The sequence below is a fragment of the Amblyomma mixtum genome, chromosome 3 (genome assembly GCF_055824585.1).
Source record: "Amblyomma mixtum isolate Tamu chromosome 3, ASM5582458v1, whole genome shotgun sequence".
Taxonomy (NCBI): domain Eukaryota; kingdom Metazoa; phylum Arthropoda; class Arachnida; order Ixodida; family Ixodidae; genus Amblyomma; species Amblyomma mixtum.
The window spans coordinates 236008209-236026175 of NC_143014.1; the positions used below are offsets into that span (position 1 = coordinate 236008209).

General features: G+C 46.8%; 1 protein-coding gene and 1 pseudogene across 1 annotated transcript; one reads left to right on the forward strand and one right to left on the reverse strand.

The window, feature by feature from the left end:
* Positions 1 to 1076: 1076 nt before the first annotated feature.
* On the reverse strand, positions 1077 to 1985 carry LOC149354076 (uncharacterized; annotated as a pseudogene).
* Positions 1986 to 8420: 6435 nt separating this feature from the next.
* On the forward strand, positions 8421 to 17232 carry LOC149354077 (uncharacterized). The gene is made up of 4 exons (XM_089575920.1): positions 8421 to 8507; positions 10033 to 10126; positions 12477 to 12632; positions 17153 to 17232. Exons 1-4 carry the CDS (start codon positions 8421 to 8423, stop codon positions 17230 to 17232), a joined length of 417 nt encoding a protein of 138 aa, XP_089432046.1.
* Positions 17233 to 17967: the final 735 nt, after the last annotated feature.

Below are 17967 nucleotides of genomic sequence, written 5' to 3' on the forward strand. Positions count from 1 at the left end.
TTACAGTATTCTCCTTGCTGTAGTTAGCTTTTACCGAAGAGCAAAACCCCTAGTCACCTACCATCAAGCTAAAAGCTTATCTTTGGTATTTACGCATTTGATACATGCGAAATGTTTTCCAGTCCTGAAAATGCATTATGTACACTCTACCATGCAGTACTCAGTGAACAGGCGCCCTCTGTGTGAAAGAAAACAGGCACTTTGAACTCGAATTTTTTTTTCTTAATTGCACTTGAAAATGCCATATGATCATTGTACATCAAGGTAAAGTATGCTTGTATATACACTGCTTCTTCTGCAATAAGAACTGTCATGTGAAATGCTGTGGCTAAAACAATAAACGCACTTACTGAATGTATGTCGCACTAAAAAAAGCATGGGTGGTGCTTTCTGATTCCAACGGCTATCACAAACATTTAGTGCCTTAACTGAGCACTACATTCTTGGTTTTATGCATGTCCGTCGCACGGGTAATGACCACAGGCACTGTACCAAGGCGGAAAGTGATAGCAGGGAAGGAGCAGGTGGATCGACGCAAGCATTGGCAAAAGAGAGTGCACACTGATGCGTTTAACACACAGGGCGAGCTGTTTCAACACCTATTCCGCTTTCAGAGAGAGACTTCAACACACTGCTGAGGGACTGGGAAGTACACTGGCACACACTGTCAATAAAGTGGCAGCTAGGGGGGGGGGGGGCACTTGTTTAAACACAGTCATAAAGGCTTGTATTTGGCAATCCATTCAGACCACGAGGCTGGCTGTGGGCAAGGGCAAAACCACATCACAGAGTTGCTCACACACTTGCATATGTGTGTTGTGCACCGACCCGAGGCAATCACAGTGGCAACAGAAAGAGTGGCTGTGATGTGACTCTCCATGCCAGAGTGGTGAGTCATTGCCCCACGCTAGAGTTGCCACCGCAACTATAGTTGCACCATCTCAAAGTACGCCTGCCTCTAGGGACGGGTCGTCCTAAGAGGCCGAAAATACAGTAGTGCATTGATCTCCCCTGGAGGTAGGCGAGGAGGGATCCTGTCTCTACTAGGGTCAGCATGTAGAGGTAGCCCATTGTTTCTAAGTCAGTGTCAGTGTAGCCTGTGCTCTCTGCTGGCATGGATGCATCCAAATAGAGGTTGTGAAGTGTGGCACACGCAGTGATGATGCACACTGTCCACTCCCACTGGTGGTGGTGCGTCCGGTGCCTTTGAAAGCACTGAGAGTAGCTATTCGGCCCAGCGATGCAATGCTCAACAACAAATAGCACGAAAGAATGTGGCATATTGTACAGGTCTTCAGCTGGGTAGGGACTGTGATGCCACGCCACTGGTGCAAGCAGCCATGGCTGGCTCCAATGAATAGATACTGTCTCCTGCATAACAAAAAAAAGTATGCAGTTAAGCATGTCCTTTCTCGGTGATCTCAACAGCCTCACAGTACGCTCTACTATACAATGGAAGACTCATGCCAAGTAGTCCACAGCTAGGCTCTGCAGAACATCATATTCATGAGCATACAGACAAGACAGGATGGCGATATATGAGCGAGCACTGCTATAAGGTCAGTATTCTACCATCCTACTGATATAAATGATGCATTATGACTGCCTACACAACACAAACGCTGTCAGGTGCATTTTTCCTTGGTTTCTTACACAGAAAATATCATGTATTTCAACAACGTTATATGAGTGCTGTGTTTCTGCTGCAATTGGGTGAAAATACACTGTACCATACTGTAAAGTGTCTGCATTGGTGCAACTAGCCAGGCTCATTCTTGTAGCTTTTGCAGATCAGGGCAAATGCAGTGTGCTGGAGCTCAGTATATGTGAGTGAGGTCGCCCGATGGTCGACAGGGCCTTTTTACTGCTTACCCAGAAAAAACATCACCGTCGTCCAGCAGGCCTTCCTCCGCCTCGGAGTGGCGCCAGATGACCGCGTCGTGGAAGGATCCGGGTCAGCGCGTGTCCACGGCCAGAAGACGCATGGTCGCACCACAGATCTGAGAAAAAACACGCACAGCACGAACTTACTCTCGTTGCCGAATCCCGCACTTGTAGCCGAACTCATGCGGACGAAAACAGAGGCCGTGGTCTACTCACTCATATGCGCAGCGTAGAACCCCTTGAGACTTGCTCGCAGCGCTGGCCCGCGGCTTCTTGGTGGCGATGAGTGTGTCAGCAACACACCCGATGAAGCCGGGAATACTGCCGCGACAAAATTTTAAGCGAAGGAAGCCCTTATTCGCCGCCGCCTCTCTTCGGGTCTCGCCGGAAAGCGAACACACCCTCTTCTGCGACCCAACGTTGACAATGGTCTCCGCCACCCACCGCAAACACCTGGTTAAAAATTTTGAGCGGACACTTAAGTTCCGCATAAGGTATGACGTGAGAGTGCTGATGATTTAATGCCCATATATGTGGTACTGGTCGTTCTCGGCCTCACATGCAGAGATCCATGGCAGTCCTCATACCGCTCCTGACGCAGTGGTGCAGCGATGCGCCACTGTTCTGCAATGGCAGAACAGAAGAACAGATTGCTCACAATCCTGTGAATAGGCTATGATGATGCCACATGGTCACGTGAAATAGGTACCTTTCTACGGATTTTCTACACAACGGCGGGAGCCTTAACGTAGTCGCATTAAAAGTTTTCCTCTCAGGGCAGCGGGCAGTTGGTATTTTGCGACAGTGGAACTGAGTACACATATACCGGATGTTTCAGCTAAGCTGCTCTGCAATTGTTAAAAATAGACTTAGGAGTCAGGAGAGCGCTTTTTTTGGCTTGGCATTGTCAGCGGTGCAGAACATCAGAATACAGCTAAGACATGCAACTAGCAACCTGGTTAACTAACATTGAATTGACTAACTATTACTGTTAGTCTCCTTATTTACTGAGAGCCTTGTAGCCCCTCGTATGTAATATTCATTCCAGGTGCTACAATTTCGATAACGCAGCACTTCTCGGCTCTGTGGCCTAACCAATTTAGGTTATTTCGACGAGTTACATGCGTTGGAGCGGCTGCTTTGCCTGAAGGCTTCTCGAAGGCGCATGTATTTTCCGTGAGGTAGCGAAAATTTATTTCGCCACAGCGTCAAGGGTAACTGCGTTTTAAAAAATTCTAAAAACTAATATGAGTATTATTTACGCAGGGCTACGTGCCTCTCAGTAAAAAATCTCTGCCTCTCCCGTAACCGAGAGTAGAGTAAGCATGAAATGTTTACGGGCATAATGCACTGGGTGTAGAGGGTACTAGTCCAAATCTTGAAATGGGTATAGTGCTCAACACACCACACCACACATACTGTGCACTGGCCCATGTGGACGCAATCATTTCCTGTGAGTGCCTGGGGAATCTCTTCCGCTCTGCCTCGTCAGCTGTATCCGGTTTCTGTCAGGCTCCATTGCTCGGATTCAGCAGCTGTGACGGTGGCGGCCTTAAAATGCAGGACGATGTAGAAGCGTACGCGGACACGGCGAGACGCAGGCGTGACAAGAATGTATATGCAGTGCGTTCTTATACTCCGCGAGCATGTATACATCTGGCTGCCAAAGGGGGAAACGTCATGAGCTGAAGGCCCAGCGGCCAGTCTTTTACATGAGTGAGTGTGGGCCCACGGCGCCACCCTTGGGGACGGCGCGGAAGCAGTTTTTCCGCCCAAAGCCCTTCTCGCCCTGGAGCTCCCCTCTTGCTCTAAGCGGCCCTCTCTCTTAGAGAGTCTCGTTAAATATCGTACGGTGCCCGGATGCTCTCGTTTCAGCTCCCGGGTGTGTGGAATTCAGTGCCCGGATGTTGGCTCTCGGTCTCGGCGTGACGTCACCACACTGCCGACAACGAGAGCTAAAATCATTTCATGCTTAATAAGGAGGTTAATAGGAATGCTTAAAAGGTTATCTATTGAATATTTGTTAAAGACCTTCCAATTAGCACGTTTAAGCTGTATTGTGATGTGATAAACCAATGACAATGCTCGCCGAAAAAAAAGCTCCCTCCTCACTCAAAAAGGCTATTTTGAAAAATTCTATATTATCTTAGATGAAGCATCCAGCATATGAATGGCAGCTGTGTGATACAGAATAATGGTGACACATTCCCAGAACAGCCTTCTCTGCACACATGAGGTGGTTTTAAATTTGTGTTTCACTAGTAGAGTGTCAGTATTACAAGAAAGCCTTTGCTGAGTTAATTCCTCCTTCAGTAAACTGCACATTTGTGTGTCACCAATGTAGATCAATTGCAATTAGTAAGGACAAAGCGCGTATGTCCTGCAAACTTATTAAGGCGAAAGCCTTTGATGCCACATCGTTGTCGACAGAAGGTTGTCAGCAGAAGCTTATCAGCAGAGGTGTCACGCTTTTCACACCATTTCCTTTCCTCAAAAAGCGTTGCGTTCAGAGGGCAAGGCGTCGCGCCGAATGGGTGGTGGCGTTCCGTGGACTCCCTGGCAGCGCTACAACACGCTGTCGCATTCCACATCTAAAGGCGAAGCTTAACCTTCATTAATTAGCAGTTAATTAGTATTAGTCATTAATCAGTAATTAGTCATTAATTAATAAGTTTTCATCACTTAGGAATTAGTAACTCTTAATGTGTGCCGTCATCCAGTAGTGACGTCACCAGTGCCACAGATGCAGGCAAAATGGTGCGGAAAACGCTTTCGCCTCTACGCACTTTAGACAGTTAAAGTGCGCCCGGAATTTTCCACTCTGTAAAAAAATATTTTGCTCAGAGCTGTGCTCTCGTGCAACACAAAATAGGCATACTGATGATTCAGCCTACTTTTTCTTTAAATACGCAGTCTTTCCGCTGTGGTGTCAAACAACTTTTCGAGAGGACACTGAGGACAAATTGTTGTTGGCCTTTATTGAAAGATTATTGGGGTGTGACTGGACGCGGACTGAAATTATATATGGTTTTATAGCCTAGAAAATAGCAAGAAACAAAATACACGTCCTCACTGGCTTATTTTGTAAGCCGACTGCAGTGCATTGAGACATTTATGGTTGTGGATCGTAGAGGCCTTAAGCTACCTTGCAAGTACTTAGAAATATTGCTCATGGAGCCCATTTTGGTGCACACCATAAAACTGAATTGAGCGACCAGCAAATTTTGAGTGCCAAAAAATGAATTATTTCTAAAAACAACAAATTGCATGGAGTTGTTCTCAGTATATATTTCACACGCAGTGGTGGTGTTCAGTGAGCAGTTTTAATGCAAGAAAACAAACCTATCAAAATGATAATTTCGGAATGGTTCATTTCGTCTTGGAGTCTTTGGTTTTGTATGGAACACTAGTGATTTTTCAATATATTTATTGCTGTACGTAATGAAAGTGAGATGGGGGTTGCAGAGGAGTCATTCTTTTTTTTTTTTAAGAGAGCTACTGACTATATTCATTGCTCTACATAAAGTGAAATGAGGTTGGCATTTATTTTTTTTCAAGAGAGAGCAGTCTCCTTGCAATCTTTTATTTTTTGAAGGATATTAACACACAAATGCATTATTGTCGTATTGGATGCATTATTGTTTTATTGTTACTGCATGATTATGCTACAACCTGCATATACGTCCTCTTTTTTTCCTAACTTGTACTACAAATAACATTTGCTCAAATTTTTTTTGCCACTGCATTGCCAACAGTCTATGGGTGCTGAGGCCTTCGTCAGGCAAGTTAGCCTTTAGCGTCAGCTCCACCTTTCGATGGAAAGAAAATAAAAACTGAATTGAATTGACATTTTCAATGCACCAAGTGTAACGATGTTCTATCCTTGCTTCAGGACAATTGTTGGTTTTAAGTCTAGGTAGGGGAACAAAGGAAGAGCGCACGAATAAAAAGCAGCACAACCACTCTCCAAAGGTTGCTTCCCTAATCACATTATTGCAAGACTTCAACTTTTAACTGTTGTGAAATTTCAGAAATGTTTAAATTTGATTGTTACACACTGATAATGCCAACAGCCGATGGCGTACCTTACGCCGTGTTACTTGTATCATTGTGTTTTATGCAGTACCGGAGTCAAACTAGGCACAATTTGTATATGCTTGCCGTTGCAGTGTAGTGCAGTTTAGTGCAGTTTAGTCATATCATTGCAAGACCAATATTTAACCTTTCTGAAAATTTGAAACTGTCTAAAATGTTTTTTTTTGGATACACTGTGATAATGCCAACCGCCTGTGATACGTCTTATGTCCTGTTGCTTGTATCTCGCTGACTCATGCATTGCACAGGTGTCAAGCAGTGCACGATTTGCGTACGGTTGCCCGTTACAGTTGTTGGATTCATTGTAATTCTTCTTGCTGCACTGTACTATTTTCATTTTTATGATCGTAGTAGCAAGACTTCATACTAATTCGAGTGAATCACACACAATCCTATTGAACACAAAGGTACACGCTGCCGCTGTGTAGGACGTGCATACTTTGGCGCGATTTACTTTATCAGTGAACCATTTGCGCCTTTTCGAAATAAGAATTTTGAATTGTGGGGTTTGAACTCTGGAAGCAACATATGGACTATGAAGAACGATTTAGTGGAGGGCTCCGGAATAATTTCGGCCTCTTGGGGTTTTTTAACGTGCGCGGACATCGCAGTGCAGAAGGGCGTTCCCATTAAAGATCCCGTTACGCAGAAAACCCGGTGCCGCCATTGTCGGCGTCGGCGTTGCGATCGATAAGCAGGCTGGTGTAGGGTGCCTCATGCAGCCACCGCCGGAGAAGCAACCTGGGTCGCGTGACCTTGTGGTTGTGTCATAACCTACCCACCGGATTGTGAGCAAACTAACTACCCTGACTGGTGGCAGTTAAATTAATGCTTGATCGCGAAATGTTGCACGGGAATGGTAACCTGCGTCGCACAAGACCCATCAGGGCAGCATCTGCCATCGCAGGGCGGTGGCGCATCCCTTAGCCGTTGCACCATTGCGCCAGGAGTGGTATGAGCACCCCCCCCAGGGACATATGAATGCAATGTTGAGAATGAAAAAGTGCGCATATATGGGCAGTAACTCGTCAACGCTACCGCCTCATATCCTTAAGGCGGAGCTCAAGTCTCCCCTTTAGTTTCTTGTATCTCGCCTCTACCGAAGTATGGACGCCGCGGCCGGGGTCGCACTCGTGATGTTGAATCAGCAGCCGAACGCCAAAGGTACGGAGCCACTGCGGTGAGACCTGCTTGGGGGCAGCAAATTTTACGTTGTTGAATCAAAAATTTTACCAGCCAAACTTGTTGCAACTTGTAAAGCAGCAGTTGTATTAAGGTGGTATAATCCCCTTGCTTTGGTAACTACATGCAATAACATTGTTTCAAAATGAACGATTTGTCATCCCTTACAGAAGTGGATTATCGAGACAAAACAAATTTAGCTCTGCAGAGCAGAAAATCATACGTAGTGGATACGCTCTGTGTATTGAACGTAAACGGCGCCATAGAATGGATCTTTGGAGCATGCCTCCAAAAGGTGAGCTGAGTTCGCCCTAAAAAAATCGACACTGCCAACACTGAGAGAGGTTTCTCAACATATCAACACGAATTTTATGCCTTATTTTTAACATTATGTTTTGTTTGTCACTTCCAGCGACCAGCCTCATCGTTCTTTTCTTCACTACTCGGAAGGCATTATCTGAAATGGGGGCCCAACCACCAAAACATTGTGGTAAATTTCACAAACCTGTTCCCAAAGACTCGCGACAACACGCAGGTGCTCTGGCGCCACATGCAACTTCTCATGAAAACCTGCGGCCGCTGTCCAGAAGACTTGTAGCGATGTATAGATCGAGCGCAGCTGAGAGAGTGGGTCGTTCTGATCCAGATGAGTGTTGACTGTTCGAGTCACCATCGTCGCCACCGAGCTCTTTCTTTCTTTTTTTTCGGAGGGGGGGTGGGGCATGGGCATCAAGTCTGCAAAAAAAAAACCGACCTACCATGAGTGCTGCCCTTGTTACGGGACAGTGTTGATTGGATGTAAAAACCTTCACTCATGACTGGATTCGAGAGCGTAAAAAAGCACCTAGCTACGGAATTTTACCCCGTTTAGGTGAGAATTCTAGAGCGCTTGGCATAAAAGTTGTATTCGGATGCGAAGCGGCACGCATCTATCCAGGTACTGGCTCGAGACTGTGGCTGGATACTGTGGAGCAGCGGCAGAGGCATGTAAGGCATCAGGAGGCTGTTGCTACTGTAATGTCGCCGTAATCGCAGAATAATGGCTTAGGCTTAGAATAATGTTTGATTGACTAGCGCTTGTTACCTTGTTACAGATAACATGCGTTTATTGAGTCGCGAAGTATTACTTCATCAGTGCCAGGCTGAAGAACAAGAAGAACCACACTCGCTCGAGACAGTGGGTGCGCCTAAGTCTCGCGGCATGAGCGCGCCAGCTACGTCGTGTGCCATCGAAGCCGGAGACCTGATCTCCCGAGACCATGGAAGGCGACGACGGGTGCGGCGCCTACAAGGTTGCCGAGGTCAGCGCGCACGTCGATATGCATGACGACTCGTCCCTGGAGGCGGTAAGCAGCTCCTCTGGCCCGCTATTCTGTCGTTGTACCACTGTGCGAGATAGCACACGCCCTCTGCGGCTCTGTGGGGCGCGTGACTAAGGAAACGCGTCAGACGTGTGGCACCTGGTACATCCGAATCAGAGGGTTTTTACGGCGACCGGGGAAGCCCGATAATTGAGGCGCCCTGCACGCAGTTTTTGGGTTCAGCGTGACTTGGGAAGCTTTGCGGGAATGGCGTTCATGGCGCGGAGCACGAGCTCGTGTTCGATTCCGGACTGCGGCGCCAGTATTTTGGGGAAGGAGAGATGGAAAAAGCAAATAATGTAAATGAGTCTAGTGATCTTTGGACTGCGTGAAAACATTCAGGCGGTAAGAATGAACCCGGAGCCGTCTAGGATGGCATACAGCTTTTGTGAGAAAGAATTCCCAGGCTCTTTGCTGCATCTTGAAAATGAAGTTGACAGTTATAGGTGGCATATTACGCGTTCCTCGTGCCTCAGACGCACCTCGGCCCTGGGTAGCCTCGCGTTAGAGTTACGCGCTCACATGAGGCCTAATGTGCCTCCACGAGCGAGGCGCGTAGGCCTGATGCGGTCTCGATTAGTAGTTCGGCGTATATAGTAGGCCTGCACTGCGAACTACTACCTTATAGACTGGCTAATATAGCCATTGATGTACCACTCACTTTCGAACGCTGCAGCTAGGCACATTATCTTGAGTTCGCCTTGCCGCAAATGATGACACAGTTGTGGATACTTGACTTGTTGTTGTTGTTTTGCCTTTGAAAAGATGGCGCATAGACACACTGGGGATCTGTCAAGAATCAGGAGGCAGAGGATACTTGACTTGCATTCTTGGTAGCGGTCACTTACGCATGCCTTCACAGTTCGTGTCGTGATGCGCTAAACGAAAAGTGTCTGTTTTCAACTAGCAGCCTTTTTCAGCGGGCGAAGACCAATGAGGTCGGGAGGTACTGGTGGATGATTTTCCTTCTTGCTGGCGGGCTAGTGTTGGGCCATGGCGAATGCTGTGCAAGGGCCAACAAATGGAGTATTTCAGAGCATTTTGAGTACATTTTATGACCGCGACTGGATCGTTTAAGCCTAAAAAACCTACCTGCACTTGCGTCAACTCTTCATCGGATACCTATAACGCATTGCTGAATTATCGAGCTTCACTCTTATAAACTGTAGCGGGGTGTCTTTCTGCAGGCAGTGTTTCATGATCGAATGAGAAGTTAATAGAGAAGGCCTCAACTATATTGTGGAAACAGCTGTGCGCGTTGATAAGGTGCCATTTTAAGAGACGTAGCTAGAAACAGGAGAAGCGCTCGTCGTGTTGTTTCTCGCTCCGTACGTCTTTTCCACGCCCTGTGTTTCTTATATTCTGCTAGGCAGCTTCGTAGACAGTTCACAAACCTCTGAGCGAAAACTGTACGTTCACTGTCTTTTCGCCGCTGAAGTAACTGCACTGATGAGGGTTGGGTGCTTCATGCTGAGTGTGCAGCTATGGCAAGCAGCGCTGTTCTCTGCAGTCGCCGAGCGCGGATCGAGAAAAGAAGCGCCAAGCGCCCGAAGAAGAGGGCTCCCACGACGCCTCCGAGACGGACAAGGAATCCGAGGACAAAAGTGGGTGCCACATTTCTTTCTGCGTGACCCAACTTGGCGCAGACGCACTGCATGCACCATGCCATGGATTCCGCAGCGCTTTTTTTTTTGTATGCGGCTAATGTTCCAAGAACGAATTCACTCAAATGACTACCTATAGAGGTCTTTGCTTCTTTTGGCTTTCGGAACACGCTGTACATGTGTGGTGCGCTTGCGAGGAGCGGGAAGTATTAAGGCGAAAGCCTTTAATGGCTCATAATGTCGTGACCAAGACGCGTTAGCAAATTTGTCCGCGTTTCAGATTGGTCGAAATGGTCGTGACGTCACTGCGCGCGAATTTCGACTGGTGTCCACCGATATATGAGAGACAGTTACTGCGCAATTTCCTTTCCTCAAATACAATTTTCGACTGGTGTCCACCGAGATATGTGAGACAGTTACTGCGTAATTTCCTTTCCTCAAATACAATGTCTATTTTCTTCATTACGGCCCCTTTTTCTCTTTCTTCTTTCTCTCCACTTCCTCCCTTCCTGTACGGTGCGGAATAGGTGTCCACCGAGATGACAGAGAATTACAGCGCCATTTCCTTTGCTCAAAAATCGTTGCGTTCAAAGGGCAACGCATCGCGCCAAACGGGTGGTAGCGTTCCGTTGACTCCCTGGCAGCGCTACAAAACGCTGTCGCGTTACACTCCTAAAGGCAAGGATTAAGCGTCATTAATTGACAGTTAATTAATGCACCAACAGAATGTGAAGTGAACAATGGCGTAGCCGAATGAAGCATTCAGGCTTTCGCCTTTCACCACTTTAGCCGCTAAAGGTCCTCGTAATTTTTTTTTCTCCAAACTCGTGAGAGATTTGGACCCAGTGTAGTGGCTCAGTAGCTAAGGCGTTCGGCTGCTGAAGCTAGGTTCTCAGCCATCACTCAGCCGGCCTTTGCCATTAGCGCTGTCGGCCACAATATTTCACCCGTAGCACCTGTATCGGTCTTAACGTACACCTCGCTAGAAGCCGAAGAAGCTGCAATTGCCCTAGCGATCTCCTCCAACACTGCCACACTCTTATATAGTGGCTCAAAAACCCCGATCAGAAACTTCGCCAAAGGGCGGACGCATGCCGTCGCCCATAAAATTCTCAATTCCTCTCAGCCCCCCACTAAGCCCATTCAACTCATATGGGTGCCTGCCCAAGCGGGCCATCCAGGCAACGAAGCCGCCCATGACACCGCTCGAGCATACGTCAACCGAGCAGGGCAAGCCGCCGAGTCAGGGAGCGCCCACGACCGAATGATCACATACGAGGTTTGACTCCACTACAGGGAGAAACGACTCCACTATCCTACGCCTCACAAATCACTCACTTAATTAGAGCAGGTGACGTGGCGCCAGCTACAATATCGTACCTTTCTCTCCTCCGCCCATTTAGCACTAATGCACCCAGGGCTGTTCTCTCCAGAATGTACCCTATGGGGAGCCCCAAGAGCTGATTTCCATCACATAGGCTCTGAGTTTCAGCCGCCATCACGAATCAGTTCGGAATTATACTTTCTGGGCCATCATGAAAACGATGCTAGTGTTTCTATATAGAGGCGTCGGTTAAGTGCCGGAGGCAGTTAAAGCCAAGTTTTCAATGACGGTGACATCATAAATTTAACTGCGTCTCTTGTGCATACCGCCTTTCACACAGAATAATAGGTTGTTATTGCAAAATGCTATTTTTGCATTGCGATGGAACTCTTAACGTTCATCGGGAACCTTCTGTTTTCCGTGCAGTGTATATGAATAAACTCTCTAGCGTTTTGCTTCGCTTGGTGCCTTTTTACGGTGGAACTACTGTGGTGAGGCCGTGTCGTGCTATATACGCTTGAGTAAATCAACTAATGAAACTTTCAGCTAAAAAGAGGTATTGCTATGAAGGATTGGGTGGAAAAGGCAAAATCAGGACTGAGTGGGAGTCACAGTGAGCGCCGTATTGTGCGTGCTCTGGTCCGATTGGGCGCTTCCAGAAAGTCTGGTTCCTCAGAAATTTATTTCAGAATTAAGTCCATTTCCAAGCGAGTATTAGCTAGTATGCACTCAGTAAGGGTCTTCTTGGTCTTCATTAGTGAGGTATTTTTCGCTCAGGATGACAGGTTCAGTCGAAGCAGCAAAAATGCATTTTACTCGAAACACATCCAAAAATTACCGGAATCATGCCTGTTTGCAGTTCAAGGGCAAAAATGTGCAGTTTGGATCGTGCAAGTTTTTGTCCGGAATTGTACCGCACTTACACCTGTGAAGTTCAGGCTTAACGTGTATTTTCGATAGTTTATATGGTAAGCGATGTTTTATAGCCTGCTTCCCAGGTAACCAACTAAGTGTTGCCTGTTGCAGTTGACAAGAGTGTGGAAGAACTCGTAGATGCAGTCCAAGTATTATCCTTGGAAATAGAGCCACCTCATGCCTCCACCCACTCCAGCCACCTTGATGTCACGACGATGGCTGAGGACGGCCAGGTAGCGTATGCAACGATGATGTGCCTTGAACAAGGTAAGAAAGAGCGAAAAATTTTCCGGGTCAGTGATAAAGCCTAGTAAAGAAGGATTACTTGCTCCGGCAAGGCCAGTTGGTCATCTACCGATCGAGACCGAGTGAAGCCAAGCGCTTTATCTCAGTCTCAAAAAAAAAAAATGACGCATGCTAGTTACTTTGAAGGTAACAAGTCAAATGGGGATTTCTCAATATAATCTACAATATTTACTTCAAAAGTTTTGCGCTAGGCTTCACAAAAAATTCAGGGGGGCACTTTGTTGACCTAAAGTGCGGTGAGGCGAAAGCCTTAAGCGCGGTGTTGCTGCTTGTGTCACTGAAACGTTGTGAAGATGTTAGGCGCCGCCTCTAAAAATGAAACGCGTCAGCGTCTTGCAACGCAGCCAGGGAGTACACAGAGCGCCGTCGCCCGTTCGGTTCTACGCCTAGCTCGTCGGTAAATTGGTTTTTGAGGAAAGGAAATGCATCTGTCTCGCATATCTTGGTGGACATCTAAACCTCGCCGTAACGGGAAGGGAGGAAGATGGGAGTGAACGAAGATACCGTATTCACTAGACGCGCCTTTGTTTATTCCAAACCTTCGAGCTGGCATGGCGGTGTGGTTAGCATGCTCGCCTCGCACTCCGGAGAGCGGGGTTCGAATCCCGAACTCGACCAATTTTCTTCTCAGTTTTATTTATCTGGCGTGACTACAAGGGTTAATTAGGCTAATTGGGTAATTTAGCAATTAACTAAACTCAGTCCCACTTACTTTGAGCATCACTATACGATCCCTTTAATTGGTTGCATGGTTACTAGCCAAAAGCACAATTGGCCCCGTTTGAAATTCGCGCACTTTGACGTCACGACCGGTTTCGACCAATTCAAAAGCGTGAAATTTCTGTCGACAAATCCTGCTTACAACGATGAGGCCTTAATAAGGAAGATATTTTGTGTATGATAACGAGATAATCAGATGCATAAAAATATGCTGATCTGGTCGAGATAAGTGTCTGAAACCCTGCATTAGCCGAGTCTTTGTGCACTGGTTTTAAAGTTTCATGCAACTTAGCTAAAACACCTTGTATAGCGCCGTCACTGTCCGAGGCCTTTATCGTTTGCTGTCATGACAGGGCTACGGTCTCGTTGACTGCCATGACTGCCCAGAACGTGTGGCTTCAAGAGATTGCACTCTTCGTAACTAAAGAGTTTCCTGCATTCGGGGAGTCATCCCTCCATTCATTTTAACGATGCCGCATTGACTCAATGCTCACTTGTAAAGATATCCATTTCAATTCTTTCAAAATGACTTCAGCATGGTTCCTTTTCTTAGCTTATAAAGACACCCGCGAGAATTCAAAATTATCGGGTGACAATGCGCCCCCGCTTGCCATGTAAGTACCTCAAATAACTCCATTCCAGTCGGCGCTCGTGAGCAAGTTTTCAAGTTTTCTTGCTCCGCAATATCGAAGAGTGTGCTTCAGGGGGCAATTTGGATTCAGATCCTGAGTTGGACTGCGGCGGATATACAGTGTGTTTCACCTAGGGCTTTAGATAATTTTTTAAAAATAGGCTTTTTGAGTTAGAACAGCTCTTTTTTTGTTATAGCATTGTAGTGGCGTAGTACATCAGAATACTGTTAAGACGTGTTAACTAGCAGGATGGTTAACAATTATTCATTAGGTAATCGTTTAAACAATTCTGTTAACCTCCTGAATTGTTGAGAGGCGTGTAGACCACGGTAAATAATATACACATCAGTTTTTAGAATCGCGAAAACGCGGCTATCCTTCGTGCTGTGGGCCATCAAATTTTAGCGACATCGCGCCAAAATATATGCGCTCGAGAAGCTTGCAGGCAATCAACCTGTCTAGTGCAAGCAATTCGTCGAAATAGCCAACACTTGTTGGGCCACAGCACCGATGGTAACAGCATTCTGGAAATTATAATGGCCCATATGAATATTACTTACGGTGGGCTACAGGCCTCTGAATAACAGTAATAGTTAAAAAGATAACTATTCAATATTAGTTACCCTGCCTGCTAGCTAGCATGTCTTGACTGTATTCTGATGTACTGCACCGCTAACAATGCTATGCCGAGAAAGCCGATTCTTTAAGTCAAAAAGCCCAATTTTAAAAATTGTGTAAAATATTAGGTGAAACATCCTGTATATTTCTCCTTAACGGATTTGGACAGCTGCTCCAGATCACCGATAGGAATACGCCATTAGCAGCGCCTACTCTGGTTACACAAAGCCGCGATGAACAACAGGACGCCGCTCACAGCGATGCGTCTGCGATGAGCGTGGTGTCTGCTAGAACCATTATGCTACAGCATAGGAGCGACCACCTTGGACAGCAACAAATATTCAGTGCTACGGCATGGTCGCGCTGCGGCGCCATCCGTTTAAAAAATAGAAGTGCTCGCCCTCATCGCGAGGCCGTCACTGTGACCGGTGGACTGTTCAATGCGGATTTCTATAGCCGAGCTTTTGAATCGGGGCGCGTTTGGGGTTTTGAGGGTCGCGTCTCGGGAACGGAGAGGCGCGCGAAAATTGGGGATCGCGTGGGGTGCATTTCAGCAGTGCTTTGAAGGCGGCTGTTTGGTCGTTCATAATGACATAGGGGAGCGCTAACTTCGGAACAGACCACTGTTTCGAGTGTAGCGCACTCCCAAGTTATACTTTCAGCTTGCAAAGAAACTGCGCTAAAATTAGAGCGAAGAAAACTATAGAAATTGACAATTCTCAACACATCTTCGACAAATTTTACATCAACAATTTTTTGGAAAGTTTACGCTACAACAGTTAAGTAATTGATTTTAACGGGAAATCAGACGGATTAGAGGAGAAAAACTCAGGGTGGCATTTTGTTGACCTAAACTGCGGAGAGGCGTAAGCCATTAGCGCGGTGTTTGTGCTTGTGTCTGTGATGTGATTAAGATGTCAATTAAGCACACAATTCTTTGTGAATATTAAATGCTGGAGACACTGGAGGGTGTTTGGGAGCCATCCGGCTTAATCGGCGCCTTTCTGCAAACACTCTCGAGCGTCTGAGACAAGGAGAACTACATATGCGTTGGCAGGAAGTCGCGTAGCCTGGTCTGACTAGAAAAAGCGTGACACCTCTGCTGACAACCTTCTGTCGACAACGATGAGGCATGAAAGGCGTTCGCCTTAAAACGATGACCTGGTTACTACCTCTGCCTAAAAGCCTGAGCTAGTTCAATCTTCGTGCAGCGCATTGCTGTTTCTTGAAGCTTGGAACGAGTGAGGTGAAACAACCTGTATAAAGTAAGAACTCCTGTGAATACGGGCCCATCGTTAATGAATCACGAAACGCACGTTGGCTGACGCAGTGATGTTCAGCCGCCTTCGGGGGGCGAGTAAATGAGACTGCATAGCGCGTTTAAACATAAATGAAAAATGAAAGCGTACGTTCCTGTCTACGCGTTATCATTACGGTAGTGTATTTGCGTGCAGTGGTCTTGATGTTGACGAAGGGGGCGGCGGCATGGGGAGAGTTAACAACTCCGGGCAATATGTTCACGATGCAAGATACTGTAAATAGCTACACTGAGGGTGCAAACTTTTGAAGAAAGTGCCACTTATAGTCTGCCTAGTATTACCTATTATAAAGTAGACTAGCGCCAGCAGTGCGTGATTCTCACTGCGAGCACCTCATCTGGAGTACCTGCCCAAATTCGTCAAATCCAGTCTCTTTGTAGCGCAAGCCACATAGAAGAATGTCCTTGGGCTCCAAATACTAAGCAATTTTCGTAATTTGACTCCAAACTGCGAACATGGGCACAATGCTGGCAATGAGCAGTTGAAGCTTAAGAGTGGGCAGAGAACGGACCATGTCCCGCAGTGATGCCACTCTGGGGGTAATGTGAGCAAAGGAGGCCATGAGGTGCACACTGCGCTCATCCCTTGGTAAATGTTTGCGCACGACATGACTATGTCCTGCAGACACGACCGTGGAGTTCCCACGAAATAACCCACGCCGATTTACACACGTGTCATGTTTTCGTCGACGGTTGCCCGACGGCGGCGATGAGTGCTGGTCCTGACCAATGCTGTTACCTTGAAGACATGAAAGTCATTTGTAATTGAAGCTCTCATCTGTAATCGTTCCTTATTCTTTACCGCTGGAGCGTCGAAGTGAAACGAACAGCACAGCCTATAGAGATATATGGTGGGTTACTTGCGCTAGTGAGGATCCACGTTAGGGAAATACGAAAGCACATGAGTCATTTACTTTCATTACATTAAGTATGAGAAAGGAAACCTCGAAAGAAAAGCGTCTCCAAATCCAATTGTTAATCAAATGTGCATAAGAGGATAAAGGAGCACTAATAGTATGTTTGATATAGTTGTTACTGCCAAATATCAGTTCGAGGTACATCTGGCTCTCTAGTGTACCGTTTACCTAGACATCCGGTGTGCCATTTTTAGTTCCGTAGCGCAACATTTGAGCCGAAAGGTGCGTACAACTTCTCACGACTTGCCGTAACCGGTGCTGTCTCTTCTTACGCAGGATTGGACAGTCTTGCCCAGGCGGCCGAAATGCCAGGTGATCAGCCTTTCAAGAAGGATCAGGAAGACGAGGCCATGTAGGGAGCTTGAGCAGTGGCCCGGCAAGGAGGGCGCAAGCCATGGTGCGAATGGCCGTGACCTGCCAGCCAGGAGGGCTCCGCTCCTGGGCACGTTTAACCCACGAGTTTCCTTCTAGCCCTCGGAAGCGGGCACTGGAAAATGATCATGGGGTACACCTCTCTCTTCTGAGCCATGAAAAGCCACCCCTGGCTTCAATTCGAGATGGGCCAGATGGGTGATGAGCATCAAAATTAAAAGGTTCTTTTGAGCTCTGCAGTTTTTGTTTTGCCTCCCCTTTCTTTGCTTAGGTTCTGCTTTCAAATGCGATATCCTTTACAATGGCGTTTTCGGTCTCTGTTCTAATCTCAAGCTGTTAGGAGTCAACCTCGCAAATGCACATGAACTGTCGCGCCACTCGAAATGTATAATTGAACTTCAGTGTGCCAAACCTCAAAATTAGAGGGGACTGCGGGCTTTTAGCTTCATGGAAGCCCCAGAGGCGAAGTTTTCCGGAAAGTTCTCAACCTATGGCTTCAGGAAATAGTACTACGCAGTCTGCTCGCCTTCAGCCGTAAGGGAATGATGCGACAAAAAATTTTCGGAACATGTCCTTGATAGAGCTAGTGAAGTAAGACTGCAGATTGAATTAATGGGACATTACCGGCGTTCTTTAATGCGTGAAAAAGGGGGCAGCGGTGGTAAAAAAAAAATTGTAAATTTCTCAACAGTTGTTCGTTCCCCGTTTTAAAACATTTC